The following is an 18569-nucleotide window of genomic DNA, read 5'->3' as shown; positions in this document are numbered from 1 at the left end:
GAGAGTAAAAAACTGAAAATATCAGACTCAAAATTATGGCAAGATGGAACGTCAACCTTCTATAAAACAGTTAAGGTGATAGATTGATTCACTGTCTGCCTGATAACTCAGGTGATTTTTTACATTACATTTTATCATCCATAAAACTACAGTATATAAAAAATATTATCTAAGAACAACAACAAAAAGTCCAGCTGACTAACATACCCCTCCTCTTCCTTTTTATTTCAACTCAGGACATATGAACTATTTCAGTGTTTAGCTAAATTACCTTGGCTATTAAGTTTTCTTTTTTTTTCCTTAAAAGGTCCGGATCTTGAGATTCTAATACCACCCAGTTCAGTACAATGTGCTGTCTAAAATTTGGAGGCAGACCACAACCAGGTTTAACTACGTCTTACAGCTAAAATACCAAGAGGAAACACATTTTTAAGAATTGTTGATTAGAGTTTTAGATGTATTATTTACAAGGACAATGAAAACGTTCTACATGTATGTATTAAAGTATACCTTAAAAAGAAAATAAGCCAAAGAATTATCATAGTAGTTTTTACTCTAAAGTTATCTAACCATCTGCTGTTTTTAGGTATATAATAACAGAGGTAAGCATTTTAAAAGCATATTTAATAAATGGTGTGGTTTAATTAAAAAAATTTAAAATAACATGAAGAAGCTGAAACTTAAAGAGACAAAATTTAAAAAGAAAAAAAAAAAATCAGAGAAAATCAGATCTCTAAGAAATGTAGATTTTCCAAGAAGTTTAAAAAAAACCAAACCCTTATTTTCACAGCATCGAACACACACACACACAACCTGTGACAGGGGGATTGAATAAAACCTGAAACATCAGTTGTCATAAAAAACCAAAAAACAAACAAGAAACCCTCTCTTCTTAGAAACATATTATTTCATACAGCAAAATTTTAAGACACCTGAATATATAGCGACTGAAAGGAGGAAACTGCTTTTGCATAATCTTTTGGGCAGGCTTCTCCTGTATTTGCTTGGTCACCTGCCAATACTCCTGAACCATACTGCTGTATGGTATCCTAAAATCTGTTTGGCAGCTGAGCCATGTTATTCCACCACAGACATGTATGTATGTTCAGGAAAATTCACCTTTAAATGATTTTTCAACACTTTATCACTAAAATGCATAATTATACATAAATTGAGCAGCAAATACATATTACATGTTGAAGAGTATCTTCTATATTTATGATTTATATCTTTGACCAGAACTCTATTTAAGAAACTAAGAAATGTTTATAATGAATTGGAAAGAAAAAATTATTAAAATATTCCGTGCCTCCAAGAAGTTCAAAATCTACTAAATACTATTAGGGGATAAGACAGAATAATACTTAAAATTGACAAAGAAGGTAGAAATCATTTTATAGAATCAAAATTATCCTTTAAAGTCTCTTAAATACACCCATACAGTATATACATCACTTAAGGTCTACAGTCTCATACATTATTATGTATCATGAAACACACAACTTTTAAATATGAGAATCACACTCTATTTGCAGAGATGCTTTAAAGTACAGGAGGTGTGTGGAAACTAAGACCTATACTAAGAACAGTAAATTTACTTACCTCCCATCTCATGGTCCCTATAGGGGACCATGGATTTATGAAAGTGTTTTGATAAAAAGATACTCTTAGCCAATCAGGCTTGTATCTCAGTAAACAATGACTAGAGTATGAACAATCCTAGCATATTTTTTGTTAACTTCCAGGTGTTAAAAGAAATGTTGACTGTAAAGCAAAATGTCTTACAACTTGCTAAGGAGGCTAGATTTAATGAAGTGGACCATGAAAATGGTAACTGTTTACATTGCATAGTGAAGAGTTTATGATTGAGAAAATCTTTCAACTTGATGCTCATCATTGGTCAGGCAAAGATAAAGGAGTCACAAATACTTGACACCAAATCCTCAAAAGAAATTTCAGATCATGCAGATAAAATTTTGGTTGACACAAGTTGAGTTTCATCATGATATGAGAAGACCCCACACATTAACAGGTGACCAGGGGCTGAAAAACTACAAGTGAAGTGAATAGTTCATCCATTTTTAGTTTCTTAAAAATCCCACTGCCTTTCCTCTGACTTCAGGTGATGGTTCAGAGCTAGTTCCATGGATTTAGACATTCATCTATTCACTACTTCCCCAGCACATTCTGGCTTAATATTACTCATCACCAAACAGCAACAAAAACTAAGCCTTCATCTTTTTTATTACCATCAAACTTCATATAAGCAACTCTTTATTAAACATTTTAAAAAATGGCTTTTTGATTATTTTACTAAGTATTATTGATAATCACTATCTTATATTATTTAATACATGTTAAATAATATATGTTCCCCAAAAATTAAATAAATAAATAAATAAATAATATATGTTCCTTAGTCAAGTTACTTAAATTATTTCTTTGTATATAAGTAAAGGAACAGTAGAATCAGATAATCTCTAAATCCCCTATCTGCTTTAAAATGCTGTAATTTTAGCTTGGTCTTAAAAGGAAAATAAGTAGTCTGCAAAACTGAGGAATGGGGGTGGCAGTCACCTCCCACATGCCTGATATAAAATTTTTAAAAATCAATATTATCTTTAACTCTTGAAAAGTACTTCCCCCAGGTTTTCTGTAGTTTGATACCTTTTTTTAATGTTTGCTCAAACGTCACTTGACTACCACCTCTGCCCTGCCACTCCCTACGCTCCTCTTCCTCCTTTGTCGCCAACGCTTAAATATACATTTATATCCAGCGTGTGTGAAAGGCAGGGGACTGTGTGTGTGTGTGCACGTGCATACATGCACACTGAACCACAAACAGAATTTACTTGTTTACTGCTTGCTTCCCCTTACTACCACACCAAAGTTCATGCAGACAGAGATGTTTTTTACCTTTTTTTTCCCCACTAATATGGTACCTAGCATATAGAAGGAAGATTAGTGGAACTTCCTTGAATGAATTAACTTCTCTAATCAAGATGGGAAATATGTTTTATAAAGGCCAACTTGCTAGTCTTGCTTTGGGGGAAGTCACACTCAAGGAAAGAAAGAACTAAATTAGTAGCATTTTATGGAAGAACACATGGGTGATGATATAGCTGGTGAATTTATGAGTTACTCAAGAAAATCAGAAAAATATTCTAAGAAGATTTTTTTTCCTAAGAAGATTTTTTAATGATATTAATAAGTTAATACAAAACAGCTAAACAGTACATAGTAATTATAGTAACTGTTACTTTTACATAAAAGTGCTTTTTCCAATTCAGAACTCTGATTATTTTGAATAGCATATATAGATTACTACATTTATTTATACACAGGCCAATTCCATTATCTGCCATACCAGAGACAAAGTACAGGAAAGAAATACTACCCAGGGACAGATGGTGATACAAAAAAAAAGGGCCCCCAAATAGAATTATACTCTTCTGAGAATTAGGTCTTCCCTCTCAGCTAACAGACTACATTTTTTAAACTTAATTAGACTGTGCAAAGAAATAATTTAGGCAGAACTCCTTATATAAAGAGAAATGGAAGAACCACTGCTTCCCAAAATTTAAATTATGTCCTTAAAAGGTTATCAGGGTTGTGTAAAACCACTGAAAAGAATAATTCAATGACCAAATATTTCTGAAAGAAATTTGGAACCACTTTTATTTTCATTATTTAGGCTGATTCCTAGAACACTTTCTTATCACATACAAAGACTCATTAAAGACTTTGCTAAAAGATCTAGTATACTATAAGTCATGCTTTTAAAAAAACATGATCTTTTAAATCATGATTTTAAAGCATTACTGTTGAGCTTTAAAATATTCCTTTTCTTTTTTTTTTTTTTTTAAATATTCCTTTTCTATATGCACTCAATTAAGTTATTGAGTTTTGACTGTATCAGATACAATTCTAAGTGCTAGGGATATAGCATAATAAACAAAAATCCCATCCTATTGTTCTTATATTGTAGAAGTAGGGGAGACAACAAACACATTAAAAAAGGAGTCAGTTAGAAAAACAAACAAACAAAAAGCAGAATGATAGGAAAGACTGTTTGAAAGAATTATCATGAACAGGGTGGTTGGAGCAACAAGTGATCAGGGCCAGGGGTAATGTTTGGTAATACAACAGAGTGCAATGCTCAGGTGCAAACAAGGATTCTAGACAGAGGTAACAGCAACAGCAAGTGAGAAGACCCTGAGATGGCAATAAGGCTAGCACATCAGAGGATGAGCAAAAAGCCAGAGTCTGCAAAAGAATGAGCAATCAGAGATTTGGCTGAAAAGGAGGCTAAACTAGGCCATGTAGATCAAAACTCTGATAGATTTTACTCTAAGAGACATGCAAAGCCACTGGAAACTTTTGGGCAGAGGAATAATGTATTGGTTTAGGCTTCAGAAATATCATTTTGTGTAGAAAAACGAATGGGTCGGAAAGAGAAAAGTAGAAAGAGAAACAGTTTGGAGGCTCTTTAACACATATTGACCAGGGGATTTTTGCAGAAACTAATGCTTGTGGTGTTAATATGTCTCTGGTCAATATTAAGTAGTACATGCCAGAGATGAAGTATCTTGGATTAGAGTGGCAGCAATGCAAATGGTGAGACACAGTCAGACACAGAATAGATTTTGAAGGTAGAACAACAAATGGGAGTTGATGATAGGTTGCATGTGTGTATAGAGGATACTGAGGAATCAAGAAAAGTTTCTTGTTTTGGGGACTAGCAACCAACTAGGGTCAAGGGTGATACTTTTCACTAAGACAGCAAAGGTTGGGACAGGAGAAGTTTGGGGAAAGTAAAATCAAGAATTCTGTTTTAGAGAGGTCATGTGAAGTGCCCATTAGATATTCTAATGAAGAACACCAAGTAGATATAAGAGAGAAAAACTAGAGAAAAGATTAGGATTAGATATAATCCTGCAATATTCAGATGTCACCAACACATACACTGTAATTAAGCTGACTGGATGAAATGAAGCCATCAAGTAAGAGAAGCCATTTGAGAAGAAAAGACACTGAGGACTAACTCTTGGGCTCTTCAATATTTAAAGGTAAAGAAAACAAAAACCAGCAAGAAGCATGTGAACAAAGTAATTTGCAAGATGGGGGAAAAATTAAAAGAATATAATATCCTAGAAACTAGGATTAAGAAAGTGATCAACCCTATCACTGATGAATGGTGAAAATCTGAATAAGGTGAGAACTGATTAACTTTCCTCTAAGGAGTATAAAATAGAATTACCAATGAAACTGATAGAACAGTTTCAGCAGGGTAGTGGAAAAGAAAAGTCTAATTGGGATGAGTTGAAAAGAAAAGAACAGAGTGAAGATCGTAAAAGTACAGAAAAGAAGTATCTACTATGTGTCAGATGTGGAGAAGGAAATGGCAACCCACTCCAGTATTCTTGCCTGGAGAATCCCAGGGACGGGGGAGCCTGGTGGGCTGCCGTCTATGGGGTCGCACAGAGTCGGACACAACTGAAGTGACTTAGCAGCATGTGTCAGATGCTTGAGATATCTCAGTAGGAAAAAATACAAAAATCCAATTCTTCATGGTGTTTATATACCAGCAGATGGAAAAAGACAATGAATAATACATTAAAAAAAAAAAAAAGCAAATTACACAATGTTAGAAGGTGACTGCACTACAAAAAGGAATGGTGGTTTATAGTTGTGAAGAATTTGAGGCAAGGGATATAAAATAACTACCTAGGTGTTTAACTTTAGTCAAGTTCAGCTGTTCCAGCGCAAGTGTATAATATATGGGGTAAAGGGTCAAAATCCAGATGAGGTTCTGACATGCAAATATGAAAAAAGAAAAGAGAAGCAAGGAAGTTAAGATATTACAGAAAGATGATTACAGCAATCAAGCATCTGAAATGAGTAAGGAGAAAAGTGAAATCATGAGACAATGAATAGTGAGAAGTGGTATGGTCAATAGACTGGGGGTTGCAATAAGGTTAAAAAAATATTGGGATGACTATTAAAATAAAATGGTAGTCAGAAATAGGGATGGTTGAAATTATACTTGGGAGGTGGCAAAGGTCTAGGGATAATAGAAAGGTGGCTGGAGTGGAATGGAGGAAAAGATCATTAGAAATGGAGAGGTCAAGTAACTGAGAAGCCAGAATGTCGAATCAATCAGCTGCACAGTACTTGAAAGTCACCAAGAACTAAAATGGGAGGAAGAAAGTGAAAAAAGTTAGTAGAGGTGTGTAACATGATGATGTGGATAGAACAGGTAGATGTCAGGTGCTTCAGACAAGCTCAGGGTTTTGAGTGAGGACAGTAAATAAATGATTGGAAAGCAGCTATAAAGATCTCGGAACTTGTCAATTTTATCACTCCTGTATTACATAAAGCAAGCAATTAAAAACATTTAGCAAGAGAAAGGGCTACAAGAGCATCTTTTATGAATATACAGGTTTCACCTAAAGCAATAAAGGGAAGATTAAGAGAAAAGACTGAGGGTATAGGGGATTGTTGATGAAAGATCACAAGTTTCAGAAGACACAGTGGAAAAAAATATGGGTGCTTATAAAGGTGTAACTGACTAGGTCAAATTAGAGATTAAAGAAGACAAAAGGAGATAAAAGAATCCAGGTAATGGTAAATGAATAATCCAATAGTCTGTCTTTAATTCCTACTATGGATGATGTTATAGGCAGAAAGGTGACTTTAACAGAAATGCCTAAGATCTTAAATCCAGTTTAAGTGTGTTCTTAGAATTTCATTACTATCATCTATATATATGGCAAAAAAAAAAAAATCTTTTCATGAACACCTCTGGATTATGACTCATAATGGTATGTGGATTATTTTACTACACTAACATATAGTTCGGAGAAGGCAATGGCAACCCACTCCAGTACTCTTGCCTGGAAAATCCCATGGATGGAGGAGTCTGGTAGGCTGTAGTCCATGGGGTCGCTAGGAGTCGGACACGACTGAAGCGACTTGGCAGCAGCAGCAGCAACATACAGTTCCCTGAGAGTTCCAAAAAGGCAACCCACATATAAAGAGAAAGCCAAAGGGCCTTCCCTGGTGGCTCAGATGGTAAAGAATCTGACTGCAATGTGGAAGACCTGGGTTTGATCCCTGAGTCAGTCAGGAAGATCCCCTGGAGAAGAGTATGGCTACCCCCTCCAATATTCTTGCCTGGAGAATTCCATGGACAGAGGAGTCTGGCGGACTACAGTCTATGGGGTTGCAAAGAATCTAACACTTTAAATTCACTTTTTCAATGTATGACCAGATGGTATCAGAAAGGTGCATTTGTAGAAGAAATACTTAGGGCATGAATGAATCAGGTCAAATTTACATAGCCATTCAAAGATACCTGCATTTAGAGAAAAGCAATCTAAAAGATTTAATGCTCCTGATTCTAAGAAGTCAAATGTTTTAGTATCAGTCACAATCCAATTAATTAATGAGAAGTATTAATATTTATTTCATGCAATATTATAAAGCTTAAAAATTAAAAGTTTAAAGGGAAAAAGATTTGTGTTCAGAAAAGGCATGAAAAACTTTATATAAAACCTGGCTATCAATTAATGTAAGGGGAAAAGATTGCTTAATAGCAGCTTTCAACTATATAGCAAGAAAGTCTTCAAAAATAAATGGCCAGAATAATAGTTAAATGAATGTTAAATATGTGTTGCAGGGCGGGGGGCTGGGGAAGGGTGGTGGTGGAGGATAAAGTAGGAAAAACACCGTATTTTGATGAAGGAAGGCTTTATCATATACTGAGCAGTATGATTCATTCAGCTACAATGTGCATACTATCTGTCCAATTTAGTTAAGTAGGCTTCTTTAACTGAAAAATAAAAGATAGGATATCTTCTTGAATTGTAAGCTAGTGATTTACACTGCTTCAGGTGATCAGAGAACATGAAGCCTAAAGTCAAAATAATTTAGTTCACATCCTATGAGGACAGCTTCAGAAAAAGGAATTTTATATTTATATGCCTATGTTTATCCACATTTCAAAACAAATAAACTGATATTCATGATAAACATAGTAATAAATTTAAGTACAAAGTAGAAGATAAACTATATACACATGCAAAACAATTTTGTTCTTCAAATGGAGTAAATATAATACCATAAGTATGTGGAAAAACTGGAAGATATCTTAGTTTATCTTAATGCTCAGTTTATCTTAGTGCTCATTCATCCATTCAAGAAATACTTATTGAAGATATAAGATGTGACAAGTACTATTACATATACAGAGGATTCTGCAATTAACAGAACAAAGTCCCTGCTATCATGGAGGTTTCATTCTACTCTAGCACTCTACGTAAGTATGTAGGTTAACCTCTACAAGGAACTCAATTCTGAAACATTTCCAAAAAATATACAAAATCAGTTAAAAATTCACGTCTACACTAAAATATCCCCTCTCCCTGACTATACTTATTCAACCCACAAAGAGTATTTTTGACTAGCTTCTAATATAAGGAATTGTCCAAACTGTATTTAGATTAAATAATAAGGTTTTCCAATTATTAAATACTGTAAGGGAACTAATCACTAAAGCTGTTCATAGTTCATATGAAGGAAAGAAGGAATGCTCTGTATTTCTCATAGATCCTCTCTAGCCTTCCCGATTCAATTAAAATAATCCTCTAATTCTAGGCTGCTAAGTAGTAGAAAACAGGAAGGTTTTTCTACTTAATACTTAGAATCTAAGTGTTCTTCACATAAAACACCTTTGACCTTTTAAAACTTTCTTCCCAGGGTTCAAATGTTCACAACACAAAACTTAACTTCTCTGAGCTTCATTATCTTTATCTGCTAAAATGAAAACAAGAGTATCTATCTCTCAACAATGTTGGGATTAAATGATGTAAGGCACAAAATGGGCTTAGTGGTCAATCACAGTTGATGACATCAATTATAATAATTATCCTAAGTGTGAGTTCTCAATAAAAGTAACAAATCATCAAAGTCCATAAAACTGTAGTTAGGAAAGATAATAAACAAGCTATAATAAGAATACTAAAAAGATTTCTGTGTTTTGGCAAGATGATCACATGCTTCTGTTCCTCAAACTAAGCAATGGATTCAAAGTATCAGTAATACTAATGTTACTAATATCCAGAATTCCTAAAAATGACTGACTTTGTGAAATTTTCAGGAATCAAATAAAAACTTCACCAACAAGAGGCTTCTATTAGCATTTTATTTGCTTCCAAAGACTCGGAAGTATTTCCTATCTTTAAAAACACATTTTTTTTTTTTTTGCCTTTTGTTTCAAAGTTAAAGAACTTACTAAAGAAACAAATGCATATAGGAATTAAGACCATTTAAAACATAGTTACTATCTTCTAACCACATCCTGGTCAGACCATATTGGAAATCTCAAAAACTATTTCATTCAAAGAAAGTAAAAACAAACAACAGAAACAAAGCCAAGTAAACAAGCAGAAAAGTCCTTAGGTTTAATTAAAGCTGGAAGGTGATGATGGACCACAAATAAAGAAATTAACAAAGATAAAAATACTAAAGACCTAAAGTAAGGCAAAAATACTACTAATAAGAATCTTTTATTTTAAAACTGTGATCCTTCAAAGATCTCGAAGAAAAACAAAAAATCCCCAAACGGAGAGGTCACTAAATATCCATGAACACTCACCCAACCACTGGTAGGAGACCTCTTGAAGACCCAGATGCTTGAATCAGCTGAAATAGTACCAATTTTTTACTGATTACTCTTAATAGGGCAATGGAGCACAGGTTAACTCCATACTATCAAATATTAAAAGTTACTATTACTAATTTCTACCTACTACCATTACAAATTACTCAAAGGAGAAGGAGACTGAGTAATGAGTTCTAAGATGAGTGAAACTTACTGCATGCATGTGTGTAAATGCATACATTTCCTCCAGCTCTCTTTGTGATGTAAATCTGAGAATGTAATTCTTTTTATAAGTGTAAATATACAGGCAGAATAAAATTTTCTAAATTAATACAAAATCCTTAAAGCATGTAAAATATTTTTATATTGGTTCATGTACAAAATTGTTTTTAAATTTTGTCTTTTAAAGACAATGACAATTTCTCAATATGAGTTACTTTAATTACACACAGGGAAAGATTTTCAGTCCTATACACTTAAAAATATATATAGTTCTTAACTTTAGGCCTTTTAATATGCTAATGATTCTTCGAATCAGAGGATTTTCATATTTCAACACATAAAAGAACTCATAACACTAAGACTGAACAAAAGCCTCCTTTCTCAAAGGTAAGGACAATATTCAACATTACAGATTAAGACTTGAAAGTTACCTATTTAACAGAAAATATCTGATGTTACCTAACTCAAAAGAGTATTAAAAGCACTATCAATACTTAGATGAAAATACAGTACCATTTTCCTCATCTCTGGAAGTTGGGAGGTACGATGATCTTCCCACTACCACCCTGCATTCCCCCTAAACCATCACTTATTCCCAAGGTTTACGTGGTAAAAATTAAGACATTCTACTGTTGCAGAAATGGCCGAGAAAAAAAAAATGGAAGGGTCTATATTTCTCTAGTTTTCTCAAGTAGCTTAAGATATAAAAACAAATTCTGCCTGATACATATGTATCAAGCAAGGAAACGCATGAAACAATTCTCATTTGGATTAAAGGTTTAGATAGACAGGAAGCAAAGAAGAACAGTGACATTGTAATAGCACATTCAAGCTATCAAAGAAACACTGAAGTCTCAAGCCAGCAAATATACTACCAACCTGGCTGATAAATGATTTAACTGTTACATTTCTATAAACAGTTTTGCAATATATTATATCTATCACTTACTGAACACAAAAGAACTTTTGCAGTCTTGAGAAAAGCAACAAAATAAGGAAGACCAAAAGCATACAAAATTTTCTTCTGCCTACAGTAATTAACAAAATAAAGTCAAGGAGAGATTTGAGAACAGAATGGTGAAGAGAAAGCCTAGCAGAAGGCTAGCTCTGTGACTGCAAATCCTAATGTCCCTAAAAATATGGAGAAAAACTAAGGACCAAGAAGAAAATAATCAAGAATGGAATGGAGATTGACATATTAAAAACTCGTATGTGAGAAAAATTCATATATTTTAGGTCTCTATTACAAATTTTAAATGACAAAGTATATCAATATTACCTTTCTTTCGAAAGAGTGCATTTAGGTAATTTTCTGCTTGGCATTCAATCTTTTCAGTGTTGGACTGGCCCTGAGATGATAGCTCCTCTGTTGGTGTTGACTGTGAAGAATCAAGAGATGGTATACAATCCTAAAATTAGAAGAAAACATCATAAAAAAATCACTTTTTATTTAAACATGGGACTCCACTAAAATGGCAAAAAGAAATTCTCTAAATGTTCATTTGTTCTTTTAAATAAGTCAAATTATATACAGAACATAAAATTTGGGAAAGAGTCAGGAAAAGAGAAATTTATCTTTGATAGAGGGCCAAACTAGCCTTATTTCTTAGCAAAACTACTGTCAAAAAGGAGGAAGGGGGAGAAAAGATAAAATATATTATTAAATAAATTCACTATATAGCATGCCAGTAATGAGAGTTTTAAGAACAAAGCAGATGTTTACCCACTAACATGACCAAAATGGGTGCAAGTTTCAAAGTTCCCATTTCTTCTCAGCCATTCTCACAACAGTATTAAAAGAATTAGGACTTCCTACTGTACAAGAAGATTCTACTTGTCTAGTTTATGCCCTGTTTATAGTAGAAACTAATAATTATTTCACAGGAGATAATTATGATATCCAAAAGAGTTCATGAAAAAGTAAAAATCTAAAAAGTAGTACATTATCTTCCAACCACTGATTCCTAAGAAATCAGACTGTAAGGTAGTCTCAGATCAAACCAGGCTTACCTTCGTCTATCTAAATACAAAACAGAACTGAACTGAACTTTATGAGTCAGGGAGTTCTAAGAAAGAAATGTGAAATAAGCAAAAAAGATGAGTATACTGGGATTTTCACCTGCAAGTTAAGCTAAATGTAGAGACTTCAAAATATTCTTCTCATTACCAAAATCAAGTATTTAAATTTCACTGTAAGAATTCTCAGAACAAATTAAGTTTAAAAAAATTGCGTTACAACTGTGCAATTAGTTTAGAAATAATTTTATAGCACTAAAACTTACACTGACTGCTTCTCTTTGTAGGTTACAAAATGAACATTTTTCATCCATAGACCAGTCAGTCAGCTCTTCTGGTTCACAGTCTTCAAAAGAGGGAAAAATATTGATTAAATACACTAACTTTATATAAAACAAATAAAATTACCACTCTCCACAGCAATGGGTCATACAAAAAAGCTAACTACTAAAAGTAAGGGGGAAAGGCCTAAAAAAAAATTAAACTGGTGACATTTAAAAAGAAATATGGAGAGTAATTTTGCACTATTATTGGACAAAGTAGCAAGAACAATGAGCTGGCTATAAATTCATTATCCAACAATAGAGTTTTAACACATTATTTGACCAGGAGATTTCTGCAGAAACTAACACCTGTAGCATTAATATGTCGCTGGTTAATAATGTGTTAAGTATCATTTAACCTTCTGAAATACTCGATTTATTATTGTCTACTAATTTTTATTTTCACTATGAAAGAAATCAGAACAGACAGGGAGATATGGGATAAGGGAATAAATTTGGCACAAATGACAATATAAAACAGAGAAATGGAATAAAGCACCAGAGAAACCTACAAATTTGAGAACATGGAATGCTGTCCAAGAAAATTTAATAGAAATCCACTACTAAAAAGTCAGATCAGATTTTTTTATTACATTGCTGAAGGCTTTGTTGTAAAAGTTAGGGCAAAAAACAAGTAAACAAGTTACATTATTCAATACGAAACATGGGTTTTTTCACAAGAATGTTCCTTATAATCCAACTACTGGAATATATTAGAGTTCGTGGAAAACATTTTCAAATGAAGGAATTTTATGAAGAAATAATAACACTGCCATCCTAACTATACTTGGTATAGACAGAGATTTTTTCAGACTTACTCCTTGCAACAGAAACTCCCTCCAATTTCTTTTCCCAAATAAGTTCATACACAGAACCTCAAATACAGAAACCATCGTCATCTGAGGCAGCTACATTACAACTAATTTGAAAAGCACTGGTATACCACAGTAATTTCTCTTATACTTTTGAAATATATAATGAAATAAATACTTGTTTTCTGCTAAACTACAAAGGAAATAAACTCATCTTTCTGGAACGATAATGAATAAATACTAGATAGGTTCAGCCCCTGTGATACTCTTGCATTAATTCAGATACATAGGTCAGAATAGAAGATCTATAATTTGTTGGAATATAAAGAGTACAGTGATAGATTCCTTTCATTTCTGGCAGTGGTCCAGAAATATTCCCATTATTTATTTAAACTTGGAAAAGAACAGGGAATGGGAGCATAAGATCCAGTATGGAGTAATGGAAAGATGACTGGATTTGAAGTCTCCAAAAATCTGGGATGGAACCTACTAGCTATAGCCTTGCTAAGCCAGGCTTTTAATTTTCATATCTGTAAAATAAGGATTCTGTCACCTAACTTATTTGTGATCAAATTTTTAAAATATTAAAATATTTTATAAACTACAAAACATCATGCAAAGGCTAACAATCCGGTAGAGTCACTAGTCATTATTTTTTAAATTCTGTACTATGACACATGTATTTAATAAAGTTAGTTTGCAGAAGACAGATAGCTTTAATTGAGTATCTGCTTAAGAAAACTGATCACTTTGTGTAAATAATCTGACAAATCAAAAGGTTTACATAATCTGTACAATTAAAAACCCAGAACTGTAGTTATGCAGGTTCATAATTTTTTCCAACTTTTTACCCAGTCATTATATCAGAATCACAGACTCACACTCTTGAATGTAAGATTATGCAGTGTCTCTTACAGAGAGTGAGGCACAGCTCTCCGACCAATGAAATGAATATATAAGAAGTGACAGTATACCACTCTAAACAGAGGCTTTAAAAGACACGGCAAATTCCCCATGGTAATTATCTTGAACTTTCACCATCCAACATCAGAAGAACTTGCCCCATAAAGCCGTTATCCATTCAGTCTGGAACGTGGAGTCATGAGGAGATGTAAACCCCATCCACAGCGTAGACTCCAATGAATAGTCACCCATAAGCATGAAATATATTTTGAAGCTGTTTGTAATGCAGCATTACTGTACTAAAACTTGACTCATATGCCAAGCATAATTTTGATAGATCAAGGAAATCTTAACTGCTTTTAAAAATTATGGCCTCAAGAACCGGAAATATGAAAGGACTCCAGCACTGGGGTTTTTTTTTTTTTAATATTTATTTGGCTGTGCCAGTCTTAAGTTGCAGTATTCAGGATCTTTAGTTGCAGCATTTGGGCTCTTAGTTTTGGCATGAGGAATCTAGTTCCCTGATCTGGGCCCCCTGCATTGGGAGTGCAGTCTTAGCCACTGGACACCAGGGAAGTCCCAATTAGGATTTTTGAAAAATAGCTAGTAGGTCTGGAAAAGATATTTTTGAAAAATCATTGAAAGGTTTCATAAAGCTTAAATGAAAAATATGTTGACTCAAGGGACAACAACTTTAGGTTAATTCAGACAATTACCAGTTGTAAAATAAAACTGGGCATGCTGAGATAATCCTTATTTATTTCAGTCATTTTAGGTGAAGTTCTTCAAGGAAATTTAATTAAAACAAATGCCTACATGGTTAAATGGCACTGAATAATCAATGATTACACAAATGCCATTAAATGTTACTATGTTTGGAAATCTATGAATTTACTTTAAAATATTTACTCTTTATATAGCAACTTTTAATTTTCAATTCAAATAAATGATGGTGGTATATACATTTTTTTATATATAGGAAAAGCGATTTTGAAAAATCACCTGGAAGCCAGACTTCTCCCTCTGTCCAGGTTGTCCTTTCAGGTCATAAAAATTAAATAAGCACTACAACAAAACACATTCATTTTATCTCTCAAACAAAATTTGACAATGAATCAGATAGTCATCTCTAAAATAAGTTGTCTCTCATTTTGAAATTTTAATACATGAAGTTATAAGCTCAAAAAGGTCAAGTTATGTACCTTATACAACTAGCCTTATTAATAAAGGCAATGTCATATATGAAAACTGATAGTAAATGAATGATAAAAATCAACCTTTCCACCATGTATACATATTCTTGTGGTCAAAGTCTGGTTCCAATCATTTATCTAATCTATCTGGGAAAGATAACAGACTTTGAAATTAGAGAGCCTTGTACTGAATCATGGTCTTTCCACATACCAGATGTGGTCTTGGACAAATTACCTTCTCTGAACATCAATTTCCTCATCTGTAAAATGAGGGTAATAATGGCATCTTAAGGCTGTAGTAAAAATTACATAAGAACATATGCAAAACACGTTAAGTCCAGAAAATGTTACTTTCATTTTCTTTTAACTAATCACACTTCTTTTGAATGTTTTTATTCTCTTCAGTACCTCTAGCCACAAAAAATAAACCTGGAGTTCCTAAAGACAAAGCTCAATGAAAAATGATTAAAGAGAATACTGAAACTAAATTTTTCATTAAGATCACAAAATAGTGATTATAACTGTTAATTTTGATAAAAGATACTGAACAGTAGGCAATATAATTAAGATAATCTTTAATTATGAACTATATATTAACTAAACTGAAATTACAGAGAAGAGAAAAACTATGATCTCATCATCTATAGAATAATGATTAACATTCTGCAATATATCCTTCCAGTTTATATTCTATGCCTTTTAAAAAATTAGGATCAGTTGATTTTTTTTAATGATCAATAAAATGGTAAACCTCTAGCCAAGTTAAATGAGGAAAAAAAAGAAAAAACAACAGAAATGAAAGATGGGCTATCACTATTGATCTTATGAACATTAAAAGAATAACAAAAGAATATTATGGACAACATTATTTTCCCACCATTTTGGGTAAAATGGACAAACTTCTTGAAAGACACAATCTATCAAACTCACAAAAAAAATACAAAACCTCAAAAGGCACTTATCAATTAAAGGGACTAAATCAATAGTTAATAGCCTCCCCGAACAGAAAGCACCACCCCAAATGGTTTCTCCATAATCTGTTCCATGAAAGAGAAGCAGAGGAAATATTTCCTAACTCATTCTTGACTTCAAAACCTGTCTGGACACCTCACTCAAGAAGATATGCAGATAGCAAAACAGCATAGGAAATGCCATTAGAGAAATGCAAATTACGTCAAGATACCACTACACACCTATTAAAATAGTTAAGTCCAAAACACTGACGACACGAAATACTGGTCAGGATACAGAGCAAAAGGAACCTAAATTCACTGCTGGTGGAAACACAAAACAGTACAGCCACTCTTGAAGACAGGCTGACATACTCTGTCCAAAGGATCTAGCAATCATGCTCCTAGGTATTTATCCAAGTAAGCTGAAAATGTATGTCCACACAAAAACTTGCACACACGTGTTGAGAGCAGGCTTAATCATGATTGCCAAACCTAGGAAGTGATAAGGAAGTCTTTCAAATAGGTGAATGGATAAGCAAACTGTGGCACATCTGGAAAAGGCAGTTTTATTATTTTGTTCTCCTTTGTTTTAGTGTACCTCACAGATACAAAATTTTTTTTTTTTAAACAAACTGAAGGTTTGTGGCAACACTGTGCTGAGCAAGTCTATCAGCGCCATTTTTTTCAAGAGCATTTATTCACTTTGAGTCTTTTGTGTCACACATTTTTGTAATTCTCACATTTCAAACTTTTTCATTATTATATTTGCTATGGTCATCTGTGATCAGTGATCTTTTAACTATTATAATTTCTTTAGGGTGCCAAGAACTGAGCTGATATAAGATGGGAAATTTAATCAATAAATGTTCTATATGTGTTCTTTATTTTATTGAAGTATAGTTAACTTACAATGTTCTGTTAATTTCTGTTATACAACAAAGTTATTCAGTTATATATATACATATATTGTTTATATTATTTTCCATTATGGTTTAATTACAAGATATTTTATATCTTGTGCTATACAATAGGATCTTGCTGTTTAATCCATTCTATACATAGTGGTTTGTATCTGCTAACCTCAAACTCCCAATCTATCCCTTCCCACCCACTTCCTCTTGGCAACCACAAGTCTCTTCCCTATGTCTGTGAGTCTGTTTCTGTTTCATATATGAGTTCATCTGTATCATATTTTAGATTCCGCATATAAATGACATCATATTGTATTCATTTTTCTTTCTGATTTACTTCACTTAATATGATAATCTCTAAGTACATCCATGTTGTTGCAATGGCATCATTTCATTCATTTCATGACTTAAGTACTATTCCATTGTGTATATACACCACATCTTCTTTATGCATTCATCTGTCAATGGACACTTAGGTTGCTTCTGTCTTTTGGCTATTGTGAATAGTACCACTATGAACACACGGTTGCATGTATCCTTTTGAATTATAGTTTTGTCTAAATGTATGCTCAGGAGTAGGATTACAAGCTCATATGATAACTTTATTTTTAGTTTTTTGAGGAACCTCCATACTGTTCTCCACTGTGGTTGTATCAACTTACATTCCCACCAACAGTGGAACAAGGTTCTCTTTTCTCCACTCCCTCTCCAGCATTTGTTATTTGCAGACTTTTTAATGATGGCCATTCTGACAGGTCTGAAGTGGTCAATAATTATAGTTTTGATTTACATTTCTCTAATAATTAGTGATGCTGAGCATCTTCTCATGTGCCTTTTGGCCATCTGCATGTCTTCTTTGTAGAAATGTCTATTTAGGTCTACTACCCATTTTTCAATTAGGTTATCTGTTTTTTTGTTGTTGTTGAGTTGTATGAGATGTGTGTATATTTTGGAAATTAAACCCTTGTTGGTCACATAATTTGCAAATATTTTCTCCCACTCTGTAGGGTGTCTTTTCGTTTTGCTTATGGTTTCTTTTGCTGTACAAAAGTTTTTAAGTTTGATTAGGCTCTGTTTGTTTATTTTTGCTTTTATTTCTATTGCCTTGGGAGACTGGCCTAAGAAAACATTAGTACGATTTACATCAGAGAATGTTTTGTGTAAGTTCTTTTCTCAGAGTTTTATGGTGTCATTTCTCATATTTAAGTATTTAAGCCAAGCTGACTTTATTTTTGTATATGGTGTGAGGATGTGTTCTAACTTCACTGATGTATATGCAGCTGTCCAACTTTCCCAATACCACTTGCGGAAGAGACTGTCTTTTTTTCCACTGTATATTCTTCGTGTGTGTGTTCTGACTATACCACCAAATGGCCTGTCCCCAATCTGTCTCCCTCTCATTGGGCCTTATTCCCTGAAACACAATAATACTGAAATCAGGCCAGTTAATAACCCTACAATGACCTCTAAAAGTTCAAGTGAAACGAGGAGTAGTAAGTCTCTCACTTTAAAATCAAGAGCTAGAAATGATTAAGCTTAGTGAGGAAAGCATAAAGTTGAGATAGGCTGAAG

The 18569-nt window shown here is 33.3% G+C and overlaps 1 protein-coding gene across 13 annotated transcripts in view; it reads right to left on the bottom strand.

Moving 5' to 3' along the window:
- The window catches only part of LCORL (ligand dependent nuclear receptor corepressor like), a 169735-nt gene that overhangs the window by 98275 nt on the left and 52891 nt on the right, over positions 1-18569 (bottom strand). For 7 of the 13 annotated variants that reach the window (XM_043438488.1, XM_043438480.1, XM_043438492.1 and 4 more), the window contains exons 3-4: positions 12169-12248; positions 11166-11295 (exon numbers count right to left, since the gene is read on the bottom strand). In XM_043438488.1, the coding sequence (XP_043294423.1) occupies positions 11166-11295; positions 12169-12248 (210 nt within the window). Of the gene's footprint in view, positions 1-9658; positions 9706-11165; positions 11296-12168; positions 12249-14942; positions 15006-18569 lie in introns of those variants that run through there. The other 6 variants (XM_043438485.1, XM_043438486.1, XM_043438487.1 and 3 more) reach the window with 3 other exon arrangements.

Source organism: Cervus canadensis, chromosome 19 (genome assembly GCF_019320065.1).
Source record: "Cervus canadensis isolate Bull #8, Minnesota chromosome 19, ASM1932006v1, whole genome shotgun sequence".
Lineage (NCBI taxonomy): Eukaryota > Metazoa > Chordata > Mammalia > Artiodactyla > Cervidae > Cervus > Cervus canadensis.
Note: the sequence above shows the minus strand (reverse complement) of the source record. Positions and strands in the feature narration are given on the sequence as shown.